Raw genomic sequence first — 21,694 nt, 5'->3', positions numbered from 1 at the left:
TTTAACCTATTTAACCAACAATGACTTATTCAGTTGGAAAACCATGTGGTTGATCCGGTCCCTGTATGCTTACTGAATGTGGAATTAAAATAGAGATGCCAGGTCATCACAGGGAGATGGGGAAAAGGGAGTAAAAATATGTTTTCAAGGAGGACATTTCAACATTGTGAGCTAATTTTACAGAGGGAAGTGAAAACAGTGGGGAAAAAAAGGAGGGGGGATTTTTAAGAGATTGAGAAAAGCAGAATAAAGTAAGTATATTTTATGGGAATAGAAAAAACGGTAACAGTAACTAAGTAACTGATCAAGGAGATTTATTTCAGTAATGTTTTTGAAACAAAAGGGAATTGTCATATTACTGCTCTTAACTAAACAGCAACAAATGTACTAATAATGGGCTCTAAATACCTAATTAGAGGGTGCTTGGGGAAGAAATAGCTGTGTTTTTAAATTTCCTTTATAGAAAACATGGCCATTTGGATGGAAAGAAAGATAAGAGTGCAAGTTGGATAAAATAGATGAAGAACATGCCTACCTATTGCTGTGAGAATTGATTCTCCTGGTGTACTCCTGGGGTTGGAAGTACGTCCACCCCTTATAGTGAGTTGGTTCATTTTCCCCATCGTACTCCTTAGAATCCAAGAGCCACAGCCTCCTCGGGAATAAAAACACTAGATGGTCATCTGGATGACACAGAGAAAGGGTGATGACTAAGCAGGCAATGAAGATGGGAATTTAGAGAAACGTGGCTTTTGTATCATACAAGGGAGCCTATGGCAGCCTTATTTACAGACAGAAAAAGAGGACTGAAGTATAGGTGTTACCCCCCCAAATTATGTAGCAAATATTAGGTAAAAATGGGGAGGTGGAAAACAGAAGGAGGACTAATCACTGTAGAATGCTTTCTTATCACAGCTCAAAACTAAAACCCCCAAAACGATTATATAATTGGAATGATGAGCCCACATTTCACTAGTGACTGAGAAAGTACCATAAGGGGTATCACAAGTGATAGGAATAAGTAGAACTTGGGGCATCTCGATTTGAAATTCTACAACTACCTTAAAAAACAGAAACAATGGAACTATAGCTAAGAATAAATGTTTTGATCAAGAAAATAGTTTCTAGAAAGGTCAAATGATGATCAAGAAATGGATACTACTGCATGAAGCATCTTCGGGCCATGCTCTTTAAAGCATTTTACCTTGAAATTGCTGCTTTTTTTTTTTTTTAACCTAAGTGTCAAAAAATATGTATTTACTGGTTTACTTTAGTAGTCCTGATGGAAATCCATTCCCATTCAGTTACATTGAAGGAATTCTCCTTCAAGATCAACTGGGTTTGGAGAAAACCTCAGTCATCTATAAGGTCCCAAGTTAACACATCTCTGGGACTCACAGATATAAAAATGCGACATAGTTCCGCTCCTGAATTCAGAGGAGCGCATCAAAGTGAGCAGCCCTCTTCTCTGAGGTCTGTTGATTTTGTAGTTAGTGTTAAGCGAAGGGCACGTTTCTGATTTTTTTCTCTTGCGTACCAGAATTCACTGCTAGTGAGAATCAAGATAGTAGAAGCGAGTAGGGGCAACAAGGATGCACTAATTGTGAAGGGAGAGTTTAAGTCATTCAAGAATCGTCAGCAATTCAGTGGTAGCAATCAAATTTAATTTTAGCAGAAGTAAGTTTAAACACCTGAAAGGCAAAACCCGCCCTATTCGGCCTGTCGGTGGAGGTCTAGACAAATGAAAGATGGGTTAGGTTATAAACTTATAAAAAGCAAGACATTCTGTTTCTCAAATAATGAAGAATTAAGAGATGATTGTATTCGTGAGAAGGCATAGCTTTTCAAAGTCCTTGCTATAGTGAGTGTTATTCCAACTCTGCTCTGTGACCTTATGTGGCTTCACTAGGTGAATGTTTTATTCTTTAAACATTTATAATTTTGCATAGTGGAATTTAAAGTAAATCTTCCCATTAAGAACTTTTCTGTTGTTTTGCTTAATTTATGACTGTTATTCCTTCGCAAACTAAAAAGCATCACTTAATATACATTCAATTTTAGAATAATTATGCAAATGACATCAAAGTTTCTAACATGCCTGATGTCTGGTGTCTAGGTGGTGGCACTGGGGGACGTTCCAGATGGCACTCTGGTCACTGTGATGGCAGGCAATGATGAAAACTACTCAGCCGAACTGAGAAATGCAACAGCGGCCATGAAAAACCAAGTCGCGAGATTCAATGACCTCAGGTTTGTCGGTCGGAGTGGAAGAGGTATGTATCTGTCAGAACTGAACTTGAAATACCCAGTATTTACATAGCAACAAACCCAGATTTCAAAACATCTAGAAGTTTCTGTGATGGGATTCCCTAGAAACACAGTCATTTCTTCCCGTTATTATTGCTACATCAGCTTTTTATTTAAAATTTAATGTTTTTAACAGAGTCTGGCTTTACGCTATTGCTTTCTATTATGGAATTGGTTTAAGACTGATTTGGAGCAGGCAAAACATGAATTGTGAATTTCAAGGAAACCTCTCAGATCTTTTCTAAAATGTAAAAATATAAAACTTACCGTCATGGAAACTAAGATCATACAACTGGGGTTCTCTTTGATAATTTTCAGATATCTCTTTACTGGAAACCTTTAACTTAGGGTCCATGTGTTACCTTTGACAAGTGACAGAGTTTCAAATGATCACTTCTAATAATTTTAAGGGCTGTATAGTGGATGATGATTGAAATGTGTTTCAAGGAAGCATTTTTTATGGTAAAGTATGAAGAAATAGTAACATTCTGGCTTGGTGAATTTGATGGCAATGTGACTGACCTTCCTGTATGTAATTTGGATGCCTTATTAGTATTTTAGGTACTAATAATATTAAAGACTGGATTCTCCAGAGGAATGATTGCATCAGTGAAGTTCTATGTGTAGTTTTCTTTTTCTGTGCCCGTTATCAAAGTATTAGAGCAGAAAGAGGAATCTTGGCATATTGTAATCTCCTCCGGTTTCCAGTTATTTTCAAATATTGTGTTTTCTTTGTATTGTAAGAACCTTAGTCCTATTTTACAAATAGCAATAAGTAGTAGTAGTTTAACTGAAGGAGGTAATATAGTTTGTTTTGAAAATCTCATTTTTGTAATATAGTATTGAATAAGCTTAGGAATAAAAGTTATTTTGAGTATAATAGAAAAGACGTGGTAACCTAGATAACAGTAGCTGACTCTTGTATTAAAAAAAGTAAAAGTACAACCAATGGACATTTGAACATAAGAGTAATCATTAGTCTGTATAAAGGCATTTAAAAATATAAGAAAGTCTGTGTTTTGGGGGAATTTGATTAGTCAAAGAGGAATGGGGGCAAAGGCATGCTGCTTCTTTGCGCTATTGTTTTTGTGCTATCCTAGCTGTCCGGGGAATTTTCGAAATAGAATCAAAGGTAGAGAAAATTGTAAAAAACTTATAACGTGATTGAAAATATTTGTTCATAGCACTATGTTAATAATAGGGTAATACCAAGAAAATTACACCCACTTATTGAAAGCATGAATGGTGCTATAAGGTATAAAGGCACAAGTCATTCTATGGGTTCACTTGTTATATTAAAAGTTCCCACCTTTCAGTAAATGGAATTCCCATTATGATTCAGAGATGTGTGTTTAGAAAACGTCTTGAAGGCTTCAGATGAGTAGAAGCCAATAAAAAACAAAGGCCCTACTGCCTGGTCCGTGCCTTCCAGCCTCGTAACCATCTCAGGTCAATTCCTGTGGATTTCTGTTCTTAGGAAGCCACAGCTGAGTATCATTTAGTTGCATTTCCAGAGGAAGTTATATTATCATCATATGCATCTATGTGGGTCTACGGGTCAGGTTTTGGTTATGGAAGTTTTGGAAGCTCTTTAATGACCCATGCCATTTTCCCATAAGAAGTGCGGTAGTGGCTTTTTGGCAAGGCCCAGGAGGTCGGTGATGATAAAGAGTGAAATTTTGAAAGCAGCCTGCTTTCTTTTCTGGCGTTTCTCGCCCCTCACTGGCCATGTCTGTTTCAAGTGGGTGACTAAGAGAAGCTCGTGTTTACTTGGGTAACAAGGAACTGTTTCCCCAAGGTGTGGAGTGTTTGCCTTTGGCTGCCTGATTCGTGCCAGGATGCCCTTGAGTTTGCAGAGTGAAATAACTGCACCCAAGGCTGGGCTGTCTTCTGATAACCTGGAACGAGAAAATTAATTGAAACACTCCATACAAGGACAATATCTGTTTTGAGCAGTCTCTGCTTCCCACGCATGATAATAAGCGACCCAAAACAGAGGAACCCCGAAATGAATGTTTTGCCCGATTACAGTTGCTGTGTATATTGTCAGTCTTGAATGATTCTCTTTTTTTTGGTTAGGACTACAAGAAAAAACGAGCCATCAAAAGGCCCAGTCTGACTCTCTCATAATTTCTCCCCATAGTGGTAGAATACAACTTGATTTCACGCTTTCAAGTCTAAGTGTCAACATCAAAGCCTGCCAGGTTTTTTGTTTTGTTTTGGTTTGGTTTTTTTTTTTTTTGCAATTTCCTTCCCATTACGAAGACAGCAGATGACTCTCACTCATTTTAACAATTAGTCTTAATCTGCCTCACTGAATCTTGTCCTTTAAAAGTTTCATAACGTTTTATTAAGTGATCTTAAGACTATCCACTAGTTTGTTTTCTGGTTTTGAAAATGTGTCTGAAAATATGACATTGGCATCAACACACCACCCAGGGGCCGAGAAGGTCCTGGCTGTTGGCTCACCGAACATTTCAGTGCCAATTTCCCATTCTGTCAAAAGCCACTGGTCTGATGGATTCTCAAAGGGGCCTGTTGCTCAGTTCCAAATAAAGAGTAGAAAAAGAAACTCCCTTTTCTTGTCTCAGCTGCCAGTCCCTGGGGATTGTAAAACCTCGTAGAAATTGCCAGAGGTTGAACATGGAAGAGTTTTTCTCTGTTCGACAAAACCAATCTGTCTGGGTGCTGGCTGATGTCCAGGACCACAGCTCCTAACCTCGGGTTCAGCCTGCAAGTGGGAAAACCTGCCCATCCGGCTTTTACGGCCTTGCTGACAACACTGGCCCCTAAAAAGTATTGGTGAAGCCTTCAGCAGTCTGAACCTTCCTCCTTCCTTTCCTTTCCTTCCCTCCTTTCTGGCCCTGACAATTTAAATCTCTCCTTCAGGGCTATCTCCCCCTGGGAATTTTCTCCCTTTGATTCAGTGTCTCCATATAGATCAACCGTTCCTTTACAATGGAAGAAGAGATAGCAGCTCCCAGAAGAGGGGAGCTGACGCGGAGCACACTGGTTCTTGTTCAGAATAATTCACACTTAAACACACGTCCTGGGACTATCCCTTACCTCCAGAAAATCACAGTTCAGGATCAAGAGGTGAGATTGTTAGCAGCAGCTGACATCAGCTGACATCTGTCATGGGGGCAGGTGCTACGGGTATTTTCAGTTACAAGAAAGTGTATCATGGCTGCAGCCGAGAGACGTTGAAGAAACTTTAGCAGTGAAATCTGTGCGAGCTCCCGTCGCTATTGGAGTACTTAATCAGCTGTAAAGGAATCGATCAATCAGGGATTATGGCCTTAGTTAATTCATTTTAGAACCAAAGAGGAAATCTACCAGACTGTATTATCTACCACATCGTAAATGGGGGAAGAGAATGCACTGCAAATGTCCTTCTGATTTTCCTAAGACTATGATTTTTAATCTTTGGGAACGTCATGAATAATTTTGAAAATCCTTGGAAGTCTTCTCCCCAGGGGGAAAAAAATGCACACGTGCACTTACACACACAGTTTCTTGTACAATTTCAGTTTTCAGGGCCGCTGAAGCTTGTTTATGGACCTTCTGGGGATCCATGGACCCGCCAAGCCAAGAATCTCTGAATCTGGATCTTTGCCTTGACTATGGAGGGCCCGCCTAGCGCCGTGCTGCACATTGTAGATAACTGGAAAATGAGGAAATACACGAACAAATGAGTTAGACATTCTTCTTGCACCCTGTGCTGTTTTGGTTACACCTGCTTTTATTATAGCCAGGACCTGGTGTGTATAATTAGGAAAACAGATCCCAGTCAAACCCCTGGTCCAGACCTTTGAGAGGCCATCAGGTGTGCACGCATATGGTCCCTTGCAAAGGAGAAGGGCTTGTCTTGTCATCGAAGGGGCAGCCTCCTCTCTAGTGACTGCCTGGCCCCCCAGCTGCAGACCTGCACCTCGAATTCCACAACCAGCCCAGAGAGGGCACGTGCTCCCCCATCCGTTAGGACTGGGGTTAATTTCTTGGTGGACATTTGTATTTATGCTGATCTCCCTGGCAACTTTAATCTTGCCCACTTTCAAACAAGTACCCTTCCCAACTCTTTTATAAAATGAAATTCCTTCCTTATGTTCTTGCTGTGGATGTCTTCCCAGACATAATATTTACGCTGTCACAATCGGGGTTATTGCATATTTGTGTAATGTTTGTTACGTAAGGCATTTTCATTCTTAAGGTATTTTATGTTATTCGGGGAACCGTGTGGGGAGGCTGCCTCTCAGATGAGTGATAGACTATGGTTGAAGGAAAGGTACATGTAGAAAAGGATAGAGTGTACCGGTATTCTAAGCAGAGACGTGTCTGTATGGAGTGGTCACTACTGAGAAATGGTCTGAATGACTCACAGTATTATCACAGGATCCAAGTCATAGGGGGAGGAAAATTCATCTGACAATCTCAGTGTTGTTTCATGGATAACATTCAAGATAATGAGCTGGCAGTCAGGTCTCCTGGAGAGAATACAAAGAAAAGAGGAGAGTTGTGTTAAAATCAACTCTCCCATTTTCCCCCTCCTTTGGGTTGCTATTGATCTACATTTTAAAATTATATATGTACTGAAATCTGTTTTCAGACTTCGGTGTGGGCAAATATGGATGGGAAAAGACCCAGTCTCTGATACCCGCGGTCTCTGGCAGCCCTAGCAAATAATGCCTTTCGATGGCAGGGCGAAAGCTAGTGCCCATGATCTGATGTAAATTCATCTCTAGAGATCAGCTTTCTCATTCTGTTTCAACTTGCCCGTAAAAGAGTAAAAACACTTTCTCAAAGCAAGTTGCTTTCCACGCCTCCCCCAAACCACCACCCAGCAGTCCCTGTCCCGCTTGGTGTCATGGCAAAGAGGAGAGCTTTCTGGAAAACTGCTTGTGCCTGGAGCACGCAGCTTTGCAATTGATCTCTTCATGGTTTTCTTGCTGATTTAACGAAGTGCCAGGCATTGCTGATGGTGTTGGGCAGCTTTTTAAAATTGACGTTATTTATACGAACAGTATTTAAGAACTGATGGGCAGAAGCTGGACTTCTCTCCACCACCCCTCCCCCAAACCCCTTCCTTGCCAGCCGGCTTGCTTTGGATTGAGGCAGCCCTTTTTGGTGGGGACAGAAGACTATCAATCTGAAAGTGCCTCCGAGAGAAATAATGGTTGAGTGATTTTTAGAGCTTCCTGTTTTAGCAGCGAGCATTATAGACATAAACAGTGATCCGGCCAACGGCTGCACTGCTGCTCTGGTTCTAATGAATCAGTTTTGTATTTTCTTTTGTGCTGGTCGGCGAGGGGCAAGAGAGGATGGAGAAGACTGGTTATGGAAGAACATATTCTGTTTCTTTTTCTTTATTATTTGTAAAGAAAAATGACTTGTTGAAAGGAGAGATGGTATATTGTCTGATGATTGTTTTCTTTCTGTTGGTGATTATAAAACATGTTCAGATGAGAAAGGGGATATTGATGAATAACCGTGTACTGTCAAAATGTGGTTTTGAAGGATTTCGTGGACTTTCAGCCAGAAGTGTGTGTGTGTGTGTGTGTGTGTGTGTCCATACTACCACTGAGAAGACTTCCTGGACCAAATTATCTTTGAGGACTAAATCCATACTAACAAGGTCTTCTCATCTGAAGCCCCAGTAAAGCAATTAACAGGAATTAATACGTGAGCAGTGTGCACTTAATGAGCTGCCTGTGAATACTTTCAAAGGTGCCAGTTTTATCAGTTCACTCTTGGGGCATTCAAGATTTTATGTTTATAAGCATGCGTTAGTGGACTTCAGGCAAAGCCCACCCTCTGTCATTGGTCCTGATGTGAGTCCCACTTTCAACAGAGATGTATTTCGGTCCATGTTAAGAACCGAGCTTGCCATGGCATTCCTGTTGCTGGTGCCGATTTGGGATTCCAGCCCATTCCAGTCTCTATTAGGCTATATCGAGCAGCGTATCCCACTTAGGAACTCCATTTTATGTCACTGAACTTCCTCCAACGAGGGTTTCAGGTAGTTGAAGGACCCATAAATCAGAAGGTGATCCCCACAACCTCCTTCGAGAGGCCCGGTGGCCATCCTGCCACTGGATTCAAAATGCGTTTCCCCTGGTTTCCTTGGTGAAGAAACATTCATGTAGGAGCCACTTAAACTGTGTTTTTCTCAAAGATGTAAGTAAATTTCCTGTCTGTTTCTCAACTTAGATGAATCCCTGCTTTTACCTTGGGATTTAAGAGCGTCATTAAGGAGGTAGGGGCAGCCCGGTCTGCAGAGCTGCACCCTCCCCGCAGCTTCCGGATCCAAGGATGCTTCTGGGTCTGGTGAACGGGAGGTCTGGCCAGCACCCTCGTGGGCGGTGTGTGGCCTTAACTGAGTCACCTTATGCAAACAAAGGAAACTCTCCTTGGCTCAAACAAAGGCTATACACAGGAATACAGGCATTTGAGCACAGTTGGTGAACTGTGTGCTTATCAGATCTCAGCAGAGAAGGCAAGGAGGGATGGGCCTGTTTGTAGGTGGAGACACTCCAGTTTGCTCTAGGCATTGGTTTTGGGTTTGTAGAGATGTTTTTCCTTCATTCTATTTGAAACCATTGTATGGAGTAGTCACTATCTATCTATCTATCCATCTATCTGTAATTAATGAGAAACAGTCTAAACTCATATCCTAGTACAGCTTTGGCCTCTTTACATGGTGTGTTTCCAGTACCTATGGCAGTTGGGTCTGTCCAGATGTTCTGCCTTCCCCGTCCTGCTTGAAACCTCAGGGCAGGTCATAGTTGGTAGATCTTATCTATCAATCTGCCTATCAATTTGGTCTCCCTCGGCGGGTCCCAACATTTGGCAATATCTGAAGACAGTTTTGGTTGTCACCCCTGGGGTGAGGCGTGCTCCTAGCCTCTAGTGGGTAGAGTGACTCCCGCAGCACGTAGGACAGCCCTACCCCTGCAAAGCGTCAATCACGCTGAGACTGAGAAACCCTGGGCTGGCCTCACACGAATGATCGTGAGAAGTCATAAAATGTCTCCTCTCTTCCCTAACGCTTTCTTCCTCTTTACCAAACTTATGAAAAACTTCAGTTCACACAGAATAAAAAAAAAAAAAAAAAAAAAGAGAGAGCATCACTGCACATTAGTCTTTTTCTAAATATGAAAATATACTAGAGTTCTGTGTGCATAGGATCGCACCATCTTGGCATCTCCTGGGTTGGAGGATGTGTGGCAGCCAGAAGTAGAGGCTGCAGGTGGAGGGGGCCACCCGGCAGGGAAAGCTCTCCCTCGAGGACTCCCCCCACTTACAGCTGCTCCCTCAGGAATACCACACAGGTGCAGGTCCACAGGGACCATCAGAAACAGTGAAAGTGCACGCTGGCTTCTCGTTGCCATCCTCCTCCCCATCAGGCTTCAGTCAGGGGCCACAGATCCACTAATCCAGGAACATGAATTGATGTGAGTGGACAGTGTCCCCTTGAACTAAAAAGGGCTAAAAGCAAGGTCCTGGTATGCATCACTGACCAATACCTTACAGACTCCGAAAAGGAGTCAGTTTGCACACCCAAGGGCAATGCATGGAAGGAGTAGGGACGGGACAGAGGCTGATTTGCCGTCCATCCCTAGGAAGCCCTGGTTTGCTGCCCACGTGTTAGGTGTGCAGGGACCACGGACAGACAGAGGGCTGGGTTCTTCTGGAGCTTTCTCCCACCTGCCCTTACGTGTTGGTTCTGCTATCACCTATTTTCTATAATACAAGAAGACTCAGGGCAAGATGACTTGAAAAAATTCTGCAAAAAAGAGTCCTCTAGGTGTTCTCATTGAATCACAGTGGTGTCTGCTACAGGTGGAATTTCTTGAATACATTTTGCTGTGACTGCGGTCTCTAGTTGTTTGTTTGCATTTACTCTGCAGGGGCCCTCACTCCGAACTTTCCTGCCCCTTCTATTTCCTGTAAGTTTTCCTCAGTAAAGCAACCAGCTCCCAGGTTCGGCGTGGAGATCAACTGTGTGTCAAATCATTTGAGACCTGTAAGAGTTAGCTATCCTCGTGGGAATTCCCAGGCGGCGTCTGAGCTGGGCTATACGGAGCCCACACGCTGCCCACGTTCTGGGAAGTGAAGGTCACTGGGGAAGGAGCTTGGGAACAGCTGTGGCAGGCAGGCGCGCACTGGTGCACTGCGTTGCTGGGACCCCAGTGCCAGGGAAAGGATGAAGATGGACGTGGGACTCCCCAGGAGGTGGCCTTCCAAGAATTTTCAAAACACAAGAGATCCCGCCTTTAACTAGAACAGCACTGTGTGGTATCACCAGTCACTAGACCAGTGCCTGATACAGAGTGGGGACTCATTAAATATCTCCAGATGAGTGACTACCCCAGGACTCTGCCTTACTCTAGGCAGTAGAGCGTAGTGGTTAGCACATGGATATTACTGAATTCTTCCTGGGAGGACAGTGTCTCACCCTGGGCACCATCAGCGTTTAGGGCTGTTTATTCTTTGTCGTGGGAGCCATCCTCTGCATTTTGGGATGGTTAGTGGCATCCCTGGCCTCTACCCAGTAGCCAGGAGCATTCCTTCCATGTCATTCATGGGTGGTGACAACAAGAAGTGTCTGCAGACTTTGCCAAATGTCGCTTCCTGGGGGAGAGGTGGGGGGAAGAAACACTGATTGAGAACACTGGCTCAGAGTTGTGTGTCTGTGGGCAAGTCACTTGACCTGTCTGAGCCCGATTCAACCTTTGTCCAAAGGGGGCGGGGTACAGTGAGGATTACCTGAAGTAACACAGACTTTAGGGGTTACTACTTTTCGTGGTAAGATCAGTTGCTGTGACTGACTCTGCAGGGAAGCTGACGGCAGCTCTGTGAGCTCCTAACAAACAATACAACCGGGACCTGCTTTTTTGTTTGTCTAAATGAATGACTTTTCTGAGAGGGAACATCAACCCTTATCCTGATCCCTCGGCCCCATAGAGCCAGCTCTCAGGACACGGAAGGGTTATTTATGCGCAGCGGGCACTGCGATTTCAGATCAGCAATGGAAGAGATGAAATTAAATATGTACTGTAATCCGAGGCACTGTTTTTCATGGGAAAAGAAGCTCTCCCAACTTAGTCCTTCCAACTCTTTTTTGCCCAAACATTAACAGCATGCAAATATTTATGATTCATACATGCCCCTTTAATTCCCAATCGTATTTTTACAATAAACACGGCATTTTCACAATGAAGCAGAATAATGCCTTTGTCCTGTTGCCGGGCTCCGCAGGCTGGCACCCAGCAGCATCACATTCTTCCTGCACCATAGTTGCTGACTCCACCCAGGTTGAGGGGAGTGTTATAGTGGTGCCGCGGCAGCTCGCCTTGGACCACCCTTCAGGGCATCCTGGCTGTTCACCTGGAAGCCTTTGAAGGTTGTATCTCAGCATTTTCAGAAACCGCAAGCCAACATCCACACATGGTTTTCTTTTCTGGCCACATGTCAACAGAGAATCGATCCATCTGGCTGTTGCTTGGAGAGGTATCTTGCATTCTGCCCAAATCCATGGGCTATGGAGTCCACTAAGGCCATTGTGTCCCATTTAATAGTCCTCTGATTCATGATAACAACATAGAAACACACGCATCTATTTGTGACGATTCTGCGGGTCTTTGGAAGGTAGTGTGACAAAGTATGAGAAGGTGGTGTGCTTGCCGGACTCACTTAGATGTGCCGGCCTCAGTCTCCACATCTGTACAATAGGTATGACAGTGCTCTTCATATGTACCTCAAAAGGTTATTAGGGTGATTAAAATGAGAAGGTGTGTGTAACAAAACAGGAAGAAAGAGCTATGACTCACCGCCGCATCGTTCTTCCTTCTGCGGGAGAGTCACTGAGGCAGGAGGGAAGAGAGTGGGCAGGAGGTAGCCCGTGTGTCCCTGAGTCAGAAAGTCAGGAACAATGCTATTTCCATTGTCCACTCCTTGTTGGCAAGGAATTTATATTCCTTTATCCTCCGAGGAACTTTGTAAAATTAGAGTGCCTGAGACACAGCAGGAATTTCATAAATATTCATAAATAAATGAAGGAATAATAATAATATAATCATCCCAGGCGTTTGCCGGGCAGCAGCCTGGTGATGGACCTTGTGTTCTCCGTTTTCATTAGTGAGTTGCTCACAGGCTTTGGACCCTGTTCGATCAGGGAAGCATAGTGCCCATGGCTACTTTATCAGAACTGTCCCCCAGCCACAGAGGTCATTTCCTGGGGGTCTTTCTTTCATTCATCAGATGTGCACTGTGTACCTGCTGCTTGCAAGGCACGGGGCTAGCACTGGAGATACAAAGGCCAGCTAAAGAGAAGCCACAGCATGCCGGGGCCGGTGAGGGGCCCGCACCATAGTGAAAGGAGTGACGGGAGCAAAAGGCACAGCTGGGTGCATAGCCCACTGCAAGCTTGGGGTCTCTCTGGACAGCTTGTCATCTCAGTGGAGATGTTTCAGGGTGACGAGGGGGCTACCAGCTGAAGGCATCAGGACGAGTGTCCAAGCACAGAAAACAGGGTTGGGGAGGAACACCGAGCTGGCCAAGAGAGCTGGTAAGGGCCTTGACATCCACATTGGGAATTTGGTCTGGCCCCCCAGCAGGCTTTAAGCAGGGAATTGACATCACCAGATACAAATGGTACGAAGATGCTGGGATTGCAGACTGAAGAGCAGACAGGGCTTTTTGGAGGGTGCTTGGGACCTGAGAGACGGGATCCAAGGTTAGTTGAATTCATGGATGCCAAACCCGTGGACACGGAGGGGTCACTGTATATCCAGTTTGCAAACCCACCATTTCTAAATGTCACCATGTCTAGAAATCAGCTCCCTCCAGGCCCCGCCTACCACACCCTGCAGCCTTGCCTAGACCTTCCTTCTTCTTCCTACTTGGCCTCCATCCCCACCTGCCCTCCCAGCTTCCTGCAGTAGAGCTATGGGTGCGAACAGCCTGGCAGGCAGGCACTGAGGACCCTGACGCTACCTTCCCTCCAAAATGCCCCCCTACCCCCCCATCCCCCACCGGGCCTCTCTGCCGTGGTGGCATGTGGCCTTGGGCTGTGTGTTTGAGGCACTGGGCTATGGGCACCAGCAGGTCAGGGCTAGGACGAGGCCAGCCCCAGGAGGTCACTTTGGTCACCTGTCCTGTGTGGCATTTGGCCCGTTGGGTGGAAACTGTGGAATTGGGGTGTGCCAACCAAAGGGTTCTCCAGGATGGAAGTACAGGGCAGCAGGCGTGGCCTTGACCTAAAGAGGCTGTGAATTCAGGGTCTTGGAGGTGTTTGGGCTAAAAGGATTAAAACTTGGTTCCTCATCCGAGACGCTCAGGCACTGGGACACCGAAAGAAAAAAGGAAGATCGGAAAGGGGCCATGACATCTGGGGAAAGGAAGTGCAGAAATAGCGTGAGAGCATCATGCTTCTTTGGGGTTCGGTAGTGCGCCTCATGAAGAGAAAGCCTTGCCCATCCAACCCTTTAGTAAAGCTGGGCTCACACCCATGCCACCAAAAGGGAGAACTGAGCCTTCCAAGTGAAGTCAGACCTCATAAAGAACCAGCTGTCAAACGAAGTTTACAGAATAATCCATTGATCCATTTATCACACATTTTTTTCTTACTGCCTCAGAACAGAAAATGCAAAGATTAATCAAACACCATTGCTGTCCTCGCACAACTCATTTTTGTAGACCAGCTCCAGAGAAAACACTTGGCATGTTTTTGGTTTTCTCTAAGTAAAACTGCTATGTTTCAAGTGTTGCATCATACTCAACGCATGCTGTTTTTTACGGAAAGCTTAGTTCTGTATTTTCAGCCCCTGACTCTCAGGCAACTTCGCGGGGTTATCCTTGTACCAATAGCTGGGGCCTCCCCCGTACATTTCGCCTGCGTGGCTGCGGGTGCCATCGGTAAGGACATCGTAAACAACGGCGCTTTACACCCAAGTGGACACCCACCGACATCGCCGCCTCAATTCAATGCAGAGAAACCGGGAGATTCTGCACAACTTAAAGAATCTGTCCTCTATTCAGAAATCCCCCAATAAATAATTATACAGCCCCACTGTCAAAAATAGTGGGAAGTGTTTGGGTAAGGAAATGGATGAGCAGAAAAACGTGCACTTTGGCCGTTAGGTTGTTCCAGCGGAAAAGCGAGAAACATAAATTAAAGGTACTTTGTGAAAAATACCCCTGATTCAGGTTTCTCCTGGAATCTGAGGGTTTGTTCATTATAATACTTAGTTATCTGTGATTAAAATTAGACCTGGCACAAACTACATGGTAAGAGGAGAAATCTTCCTGCAACATCGCAGAATCTTTTGGGATTTCCAGAATTTGCAAAGAGCAAAACTTGAGCCTTCCCTGGCTTTCTTGGTTTTCAAAAGCTGCATTTTTATTTTTTTTTTCTGACTTTCCCTTTCTCCCTCTCTTGGGTGTTTAAAGTGTGTGAGCATGACCGGTTTCCCCGCAGAGATGCACAAATGAGTGGAAACTGTCGTGATTTCGTTTCCTAAGCTCTGCGACCCCCTCAGCACACGGTCCTCCGTGTGTACAGCCTGCCCTTGCGTGAAAAAGGGCAAGTTTCACACCCCGTCGAAACTGGCCCAAAAAGGAGAAGATGACTCATGGGTCCAAACCTTCACCAAGGAGAGTGACTGAACCAGAACCCAATGGCTGAGGAGCCACCGCAAGTGGCTTGGCTACCCGTGAACCAAACTTAGGGAGGGGCGATCACAAGAGGACGGAGGGAGACACCCATCGCCATAGGAAGACGTGGCCGCGACGTGACAGGGCACGAGCTTCTAAGGGCGTGAGATGATCTTGAATCGCCTTTTCACCTTCTGCTCCTCTCCCCACCCTCGCCCTTGGGGAACAGGTGCCCATTTGCAGCAATCCTGAGGTTTCACCACTTCCCAGATGTGGTGAGGAAGTGGCGTGGTGCCCTGGGCCCTTGCGGAACTGCAGCATCCCGCCGTGGCTTTATGAGACCACAGCCGGCTGCCAGAGTCCAGCAGCCCCGGGGCCTGTAAATGTGGGACCTAAGAAAGCACAGACCTGGGGCTCTGTCACTGCCTCACCCTGGAGAGTCTGTTATGGCAGCAAATACCCAGGAAGGCTCGCCCCGTGACCTTCCTCCCAACTAAATAAAGCACTCAGGATTTTGCACTGGCATTTGGATGAACACACTGGCATCGAGGGGGACCACACAGGCTCTGAGGGGAGCGTTTGACCCGGCTTGTTTGTAAAGTGGACCAGCCAGTTGCAATTGTGCCTTACAAAGGTCGCCAGCTTGTGGGAGTAGGACTGACGTTGAAGTGGAAGTTCCAGGGGAACGTGCAGTTTTCCCCGATGGGTCTTTAGGCCCCATTCTGCTGCCTGCGTTTGCTGAAGTTCCTAAAGAAGAGAGGATGGGCCTGGAGGGGCTCAATCGGTTCCACCTACTGCACGCTGAGGCTCACCTCACCTCCCACCATCAGACCTCAACGTCGATTCACCACCAGCTGCACCTCACAGGATTGCCCGCAGCTCTGGTCTTTGTGGAATCATGTTTGTCACATCTTTAGTGATAATTAAACTGATATTTGCTGATGCATTATTTCAGTTAATTTGCATAACAGCAGTATGAGATGGAAGGACTGTTATCACCCCTATTTTACAGATGATGAGGCCCCCAGAGAGGTTAAGTAACTTGCCCAAGGTCACACAGCTAGCAAGGTGCAGAGCTGAGGTTTGAGCCCAGGCGGTCCTCACTGTTAACTAGCACCCCATGCCTTGGCACCTCCACAGGGTTGTATAATCAAGTTCTTGTCTTTTGCTGCTTCCAGGCTTAAGTCAAGACAGCCCTTCTCTCCTTCACTGTTTCTTCCCGCCTTCTTATTCAGTCCTGCTGTTTGTGCTTCTAAACAGCATTCCTCCTGCACACCACCTGCCAGAACTCATGGTGCTGTTTGGGTGAGGTTTCCGTGAGCAGGAGAAGGAAGGTCTCAGGGACCCCCTTTCCTTAGCTCCCTCCGCTGTGAATCCCCACGCAGAGCACCTGTGACCCTGCAGCTTGCCCCCTGGGGAGCCCAGGGCTGCAGTCTTTCAGCAGCACAGCCAGGGGCACCTCTGCTCACCCCATGGGCCAAATCCAGGGCGGCAAGGAGCCTTCCGGCCTCTCCAGTCAAGGACCCGCTCAGGCTACAAATGGGAACATCAGCTCTCTCTACGGCAGCCCCATCTCCCAACCCTGGAGTTAGTCCCAAAAAGCCGATTTCGCTGGTTATTTAGACGATCCGTCCTCCTTTGCTCTCCCCTACCTTCTTACTAGCCTGGCCACAGCTTGCTGAGAAAAACACTTGAGAGGCTTTTGCTCTCCACACCCACACACTTAAAATACCAGGCCCAGAGGTCATTTTGATGACGGAATCTGGTTAATAACACGCATGCTCTAAGTGCAGCTACCACTGCTGCAGGTGCTGGCTAAGAAGGGCTGCATCTCGGCAGGGGCAAGCCGGGGCGTGGTGGGGGCGTGGTGGGGGCGTGGCGGGGGCGTGGCGGGGCGTGGCCAGGGCGGAGAGAAGAGGACAGAGGGCATAGTTCCGAGGGTTCAGTGTGCCCACTGGGTGGCTGTCCCCAGGTGTCAAGTCTGGTGCCAGGTCTGCTCGGAAGAATACAAGGAAGCAGATGACAGAGTTCTCCTGAAGTGGAAAAATGTCACACACACCTATGAGCAAAATGACATCTCTTATTGCCTCTGTCTATGAGGTCATAAGCAGATGTCCTGGTGCTCAAGGCTGTAAACAATAGTCCGTTGTGCAGGACGCGAACCGGAATACCCCACCTTCGTGAGCCACAGTTACTGTGGCCCAAATGCCCCACCTAGTAGCTTTTACTGGACAGACACTTCTTGACTGCACGTAAAATGATGGGCATAAAATAGTAGAATTATAATTACAAGCAACGATTTCACAAATATTCACTTTGGTTGAATTTCCTTCCCGATTCAGTAAGCCAGTCTGTGGTTAACCAGGGTAAGCGCCAGGAGCCCAAATTCAGCTCAGTTAGAAACTGCTTTTGAACTATAACCCAGGCTTTCAATTAGCTGTTGAGTACAGTTTGGGTACATTAGTGTCACCAGGACTGTTTTCGCTTTTGGGGGCAAGGGGAAGAGCATGGAAAAGGTACCACGAGTCTGGATTACTGGTGCTGGTACCACTGAGTTTGAAGGTAGAGATTTAGGACCTCATGACAATAATGTGAAGCACAAAGCTGGAAATCTGGGTTTTCCATGTATCCAAGCTGTGTGACTTTGGACAAACCACTCACCCTTTCTGAGCCTTAGCTTTGCTACCTGTTAACCAAGGACAATAAAATCTTTCTTGTTTATTTCATGAGCGTGTTGTGAGAACCAAATAAAATAGTATATGGGAAAGTGCTTGAAAACTTGTAAGTTTTACACAGACCTGAAAAGGCCAACATTAGGAAGACAGTGATTCTCTGTTGCCATTTAGGAAATCAAGAGTAGGATGGTTGTAAACTTATGGTTACCAAAGGGGAAAGGGACAGGGAGGGACAAATTAAGAGTTTGGGATTCACAGATACATACTACTATATATAAAATAGATAAACAACAAGGACCTACTGTATAGCACAGGGAACTATATTCAATATCCTGTAATAACCTATCATGGATAAGAATCTGAAAAAGAATATATATGAAAAAGTATATATATATGTAACTGATCACTTTTCTGTACACCTGAAACTAACACAACATTGTAAATCAACTATACTCTAATAAAAAGTTTTTAAAAATTAAGAAAACAAGAATAGGATGATTGTAGGAGGGCCGCCACAGGAGTGGGACTGTTTTGGGGGTAAAACCCACAGGTACAGAGAGAGTAGTTGTCACTTGTAGTGCCAAGACTGGAACTCTATGACATTTGGTGTCTGGACTGAGTTGAATAGCATTCCCTAAAAAGTCATGTCCGTGGGTGACCTCAGAATGTGACCTTATTTAGAAATAGGGGCTTTGCAGATGTAATCAAGTTAAGATAAAGTCATACTAGAGTAGGGTAAGCCCTAAATCCAGTGACTGGTGTCCCTGTAAGGAGAGGGAGATTTGGAGACAGAGGACAGAGAGGGAGGGAGGCCACATGAGGAAGGAGGCTGAGAGTGAAGCGATGCTGCCACAAGCCAAAGAATGCCAGGGATTGCTGGGAACCGCCAGAAGCCAGACAAGGCCGAGATGGATTCTTCCCCAGAGGGAGTACGGCCCTGTCGACGCCGCAATTGCGTCAACACCTCAGCTTATGGTCTCCTAGCGCTGGACACCGGAACTAGGAGACAGTAAATTTCAGTTGTTTTAAGCCACCCAGTTTGTGGTAATTTGTTACAGCAGCCCTAGGACGGAAATATAGTGTTTTCATGGAATCTCTGAAATGCTGAAGTTGCAGGCAGCCGGGGAAACACCCCTGGCACAGGCACACGCCTACACACGGAGATGGGCACTGGGATTTCATCTAGAAGATAAAACCAGGGACTTCCCTGGCGGTCCCGTGGTTAAGACTTCGCCTTCCAATGCAGGGGGTGCAGGTTCCATCCCTGGTCAGGGAGCTAAGATCCCACATGCCTTGGGGCCAAAAAACCAAAACATAAAACAGAAGCACTATTGTAACAAATTCAGTAAAGACTTTAAAAATGGTCCACGTCAAAAAAAAAAATCTTAAAAAGAAAAAAGAAGATAAAATCAGAGTTAAAGGTGACATTGTATGTATCCCAGGAACGCCTTCATTTTGCAAACCAGGAAGCTGAGATCTGGAGAGGTCAAATATTGGTACAGGAACCTAAATCTTCTAACTCTTTTGCAGGAAGAGCTGTGCCTCTCTCTCTCTCTCTCTCTCTCCTCCCCCATACACACACACACACACACATACACACACACACACCTTTGAATACCATGTGCCAGATGCTATTTTAATGATTTTACTCATATTAATTCATTTAACCTCTCCCCAAATTCGATAAGGTAGGAGAAGTTATATGTACCCATCTTCCATGTAAGGACACTGAGGCACAGGGAGGGCTAGTGACTTGTCAAAGGTCAGCTAGCCAGAATTCAAAACCAGAGGGCATTCTCTGAACTGCTTAGCAAAGAAGAAATGCTTTTAAGTAACTAACGTATTTATATATTAATACTTTTATTATAAATTATATATTTCAAAACAATTTTTAAAAATTATTAAAAGCATTGCATTCGACCTATGCAATGAAGACATGCTTGCATTTCTTAAGCATGTATAAAATGCTTAGATGGGAATCCATCTGCGTATTTATGCTAACAGTTGTCATTGAATCTCAATCTGTCAGCTACATGTCCTTAAATCCATTTATTGAATATAAATTTTGTCTGGCCAACCCCATGAGTGCCTATAATAACATCTGGCCTTTCAAAACAATATTTAGAATCAACCAGCAAATAGTATTTTTAACACAGAGAGAATCATTCCAATTTAGCCTAGCCTCAAACTTAGGAATTCTCTTTCCTAATCCTTGGAGGTACAAACAAGTTTAGAGGGCAAAGACAGAAATGGTTTCTTTTGCTCTGAGCTTATTAAAAGGGAGGACCTGGGGGCAAGGAGTGGACGGCTGCCAATCTGCTCCTATGTCCCTGGGGTCCCGACATGAAAGAAAGCACATCTGAATCTCTCTTGATCCTGTGTTATTCATGACTAAACAAAAGCCACGTGACCAAGGGAAGTGTCACATCTAGACAACGTAGATGTACCTTCCAAAATTTAAGCAAAGCCAAACTCAAAGGAGTATTGGAAAAACCAGTAATGCGTGCTGAAGTCCTGCCACCTTTCCAGCGTGAGGGCTGGAAATCATAAATTAATTTTGAATTACCCAGCAGATATATTCAGGCCATTGCCTCATTCTTCGTTGCTCCCTTTTGTGTTCCAACAGGAAAGAGCTTCACTCTGACCATCACCGTCTTCACAAACCCACCACAAGTCGCCACCTACCACAGAGCCATCAAAATCACAGTGGACGGACCCCGAGAACCTCGAAGTAAGTGGGCCGCCCCCCGGGGCTGGCACCTTCCCTCCCAGCTGGTACGCTCAGGCACCAGAACCCTTGTGTTCCATCAGCATCACTCAGATGTGGCTAAAACTTCTGCCACAGGGAAATGTCAGACCCCTGCAGGGAGGGAGAATTTTCCTTTTGACACTCTCGCTCCTCAAAGTTGTCTCTGAGCGCTGGGCTCTTGTTTTGAAGCATCTTCTTGGAGGGCAAAAGGAAATCAGGCTGACTCAAGTGCATGTCAGAATCATTTCAGGACTGCATGGGCCTAAGGACCGAATACGTGGTAAAGTTCAAGGAAGATTGGCCAGGGGCAGAGGTGGTCAAAAGAGGCCAGAGGGTCAGAGTGGACCACAAGGGGCTGATCACCATCCATGCTGGCCTTTTATTCACTTGGAGGCTGGAGATGAAATCTATGAAAATGACCCTTTCCTTTCTGTGCCACAGATCAAAATCTTATTACAGGATTGTTTAAAATAGAGAATGGGAGGGGAGAAGAGTGCCTGAGAGAAAACCAGTAAATATAGAAAGAGGGTACAAAAAAAATAGTTCCTGTGAGGAAAGCTTTTTTATAAAAGGAGTGGGGTTGTTTAGTCTGCAGAAAAATGTCTTCACGGTGACTTAATGACTATCTTTGAGTAAACACACAGTAACACTTTTCCAGAACCACACCCTTCCCTGGGATGGAGGCTGGGTTCCAGTTCCAGATCTGTGGAGCTGACTGGAGCCCCCGCCCAGCATCTGCATGCCTCCTAACCATGTCATGCCCCCGGTGGAAAATTAATATTCTCTATTAATTTTTATAAAGGGTGGGGTTGAGGGTGTCAGAAACAGGGCTTCCTACCATGCCAGCAAGTTGAGATACAGGGATGACAGGTCGTAAAATGAAGTGGTTAAGAATTTGGGTTCTGGGGCAAACAAGTGGAGTTCCGGTTGAGGCTCTTAAGCCTTCAGGAAGTTACGGAGCCTCTCTGAACCTCAGTTTCCTCATCTGTAAAATGGGGATAATAATGGGAGCTTCTCTATCAGCTTGAATGAGACAATGCTGTATATGCCCGGCACAGAGAATGAACTCAGGAAATGTCAGCAGAGCCTCCCTGCCTGCATCTCTGGCTGCTGCTCTGCACCCCCTACCCCAGGACCATTCCTCCAGAGGACCTGCCTGGTGCCTCTGGGGGCTCTAAGGTCGCCCCTGGGGCGTGGCTCTCTGCAGGTCATCCTGTGAGCACTGCAGCTCATGGCAGTCTTTCCTACAGTCCTGGCCACAGTCTCATGGCATCTTGATCACCCGCTAGAAACATCCTGGGTGCTGCCT

At 45.5% G+C, this 21,694-nt stretch overlaps 1 protein-coding gene across 2 annotated transcripts in view; it reads left to right on the top strand.

Annotated features, from left to right (window-relative positions):
- Positions 1-21,694, top strand: part of RUNX1 (RUNX family transcription factor 1) — a 242,621-nt gene that overhangs the window by 159,044 nt on the left and 61,883 nt on the right. For both annotated transcript variants that reach the window (XM_082654955.1, XM_082654956.1), the window contains 2 exons: positions 2,117-2,273; positions 20,263-20,367. In XM_082654955.1, coding sequence (XP_082511081.1) covers positions 2,117-2,273; positions 20,263-20,367 — 262 coding nt within the window. The remainder of the gene's footprint in view (positions 1-2,116; positions 2,274-20,262; positions 20,368-21,694) is intronic.

This window comes from Grampus griseus (assembly GCF_964374135.1).
Source record: "Grampus griseus genome assembly, chromosome: 5".
NCBI lineage: Eukaryota > Metazoa > Chordata > Mammalia > Artiodactyla > Delphinidae > Grampus > Grampus griseus.
The sequence above is the reverse complement of the archived record's forward strand: the minus strand, read 5'-3'. Positions and strand labels throughout refer to the sequence as shown.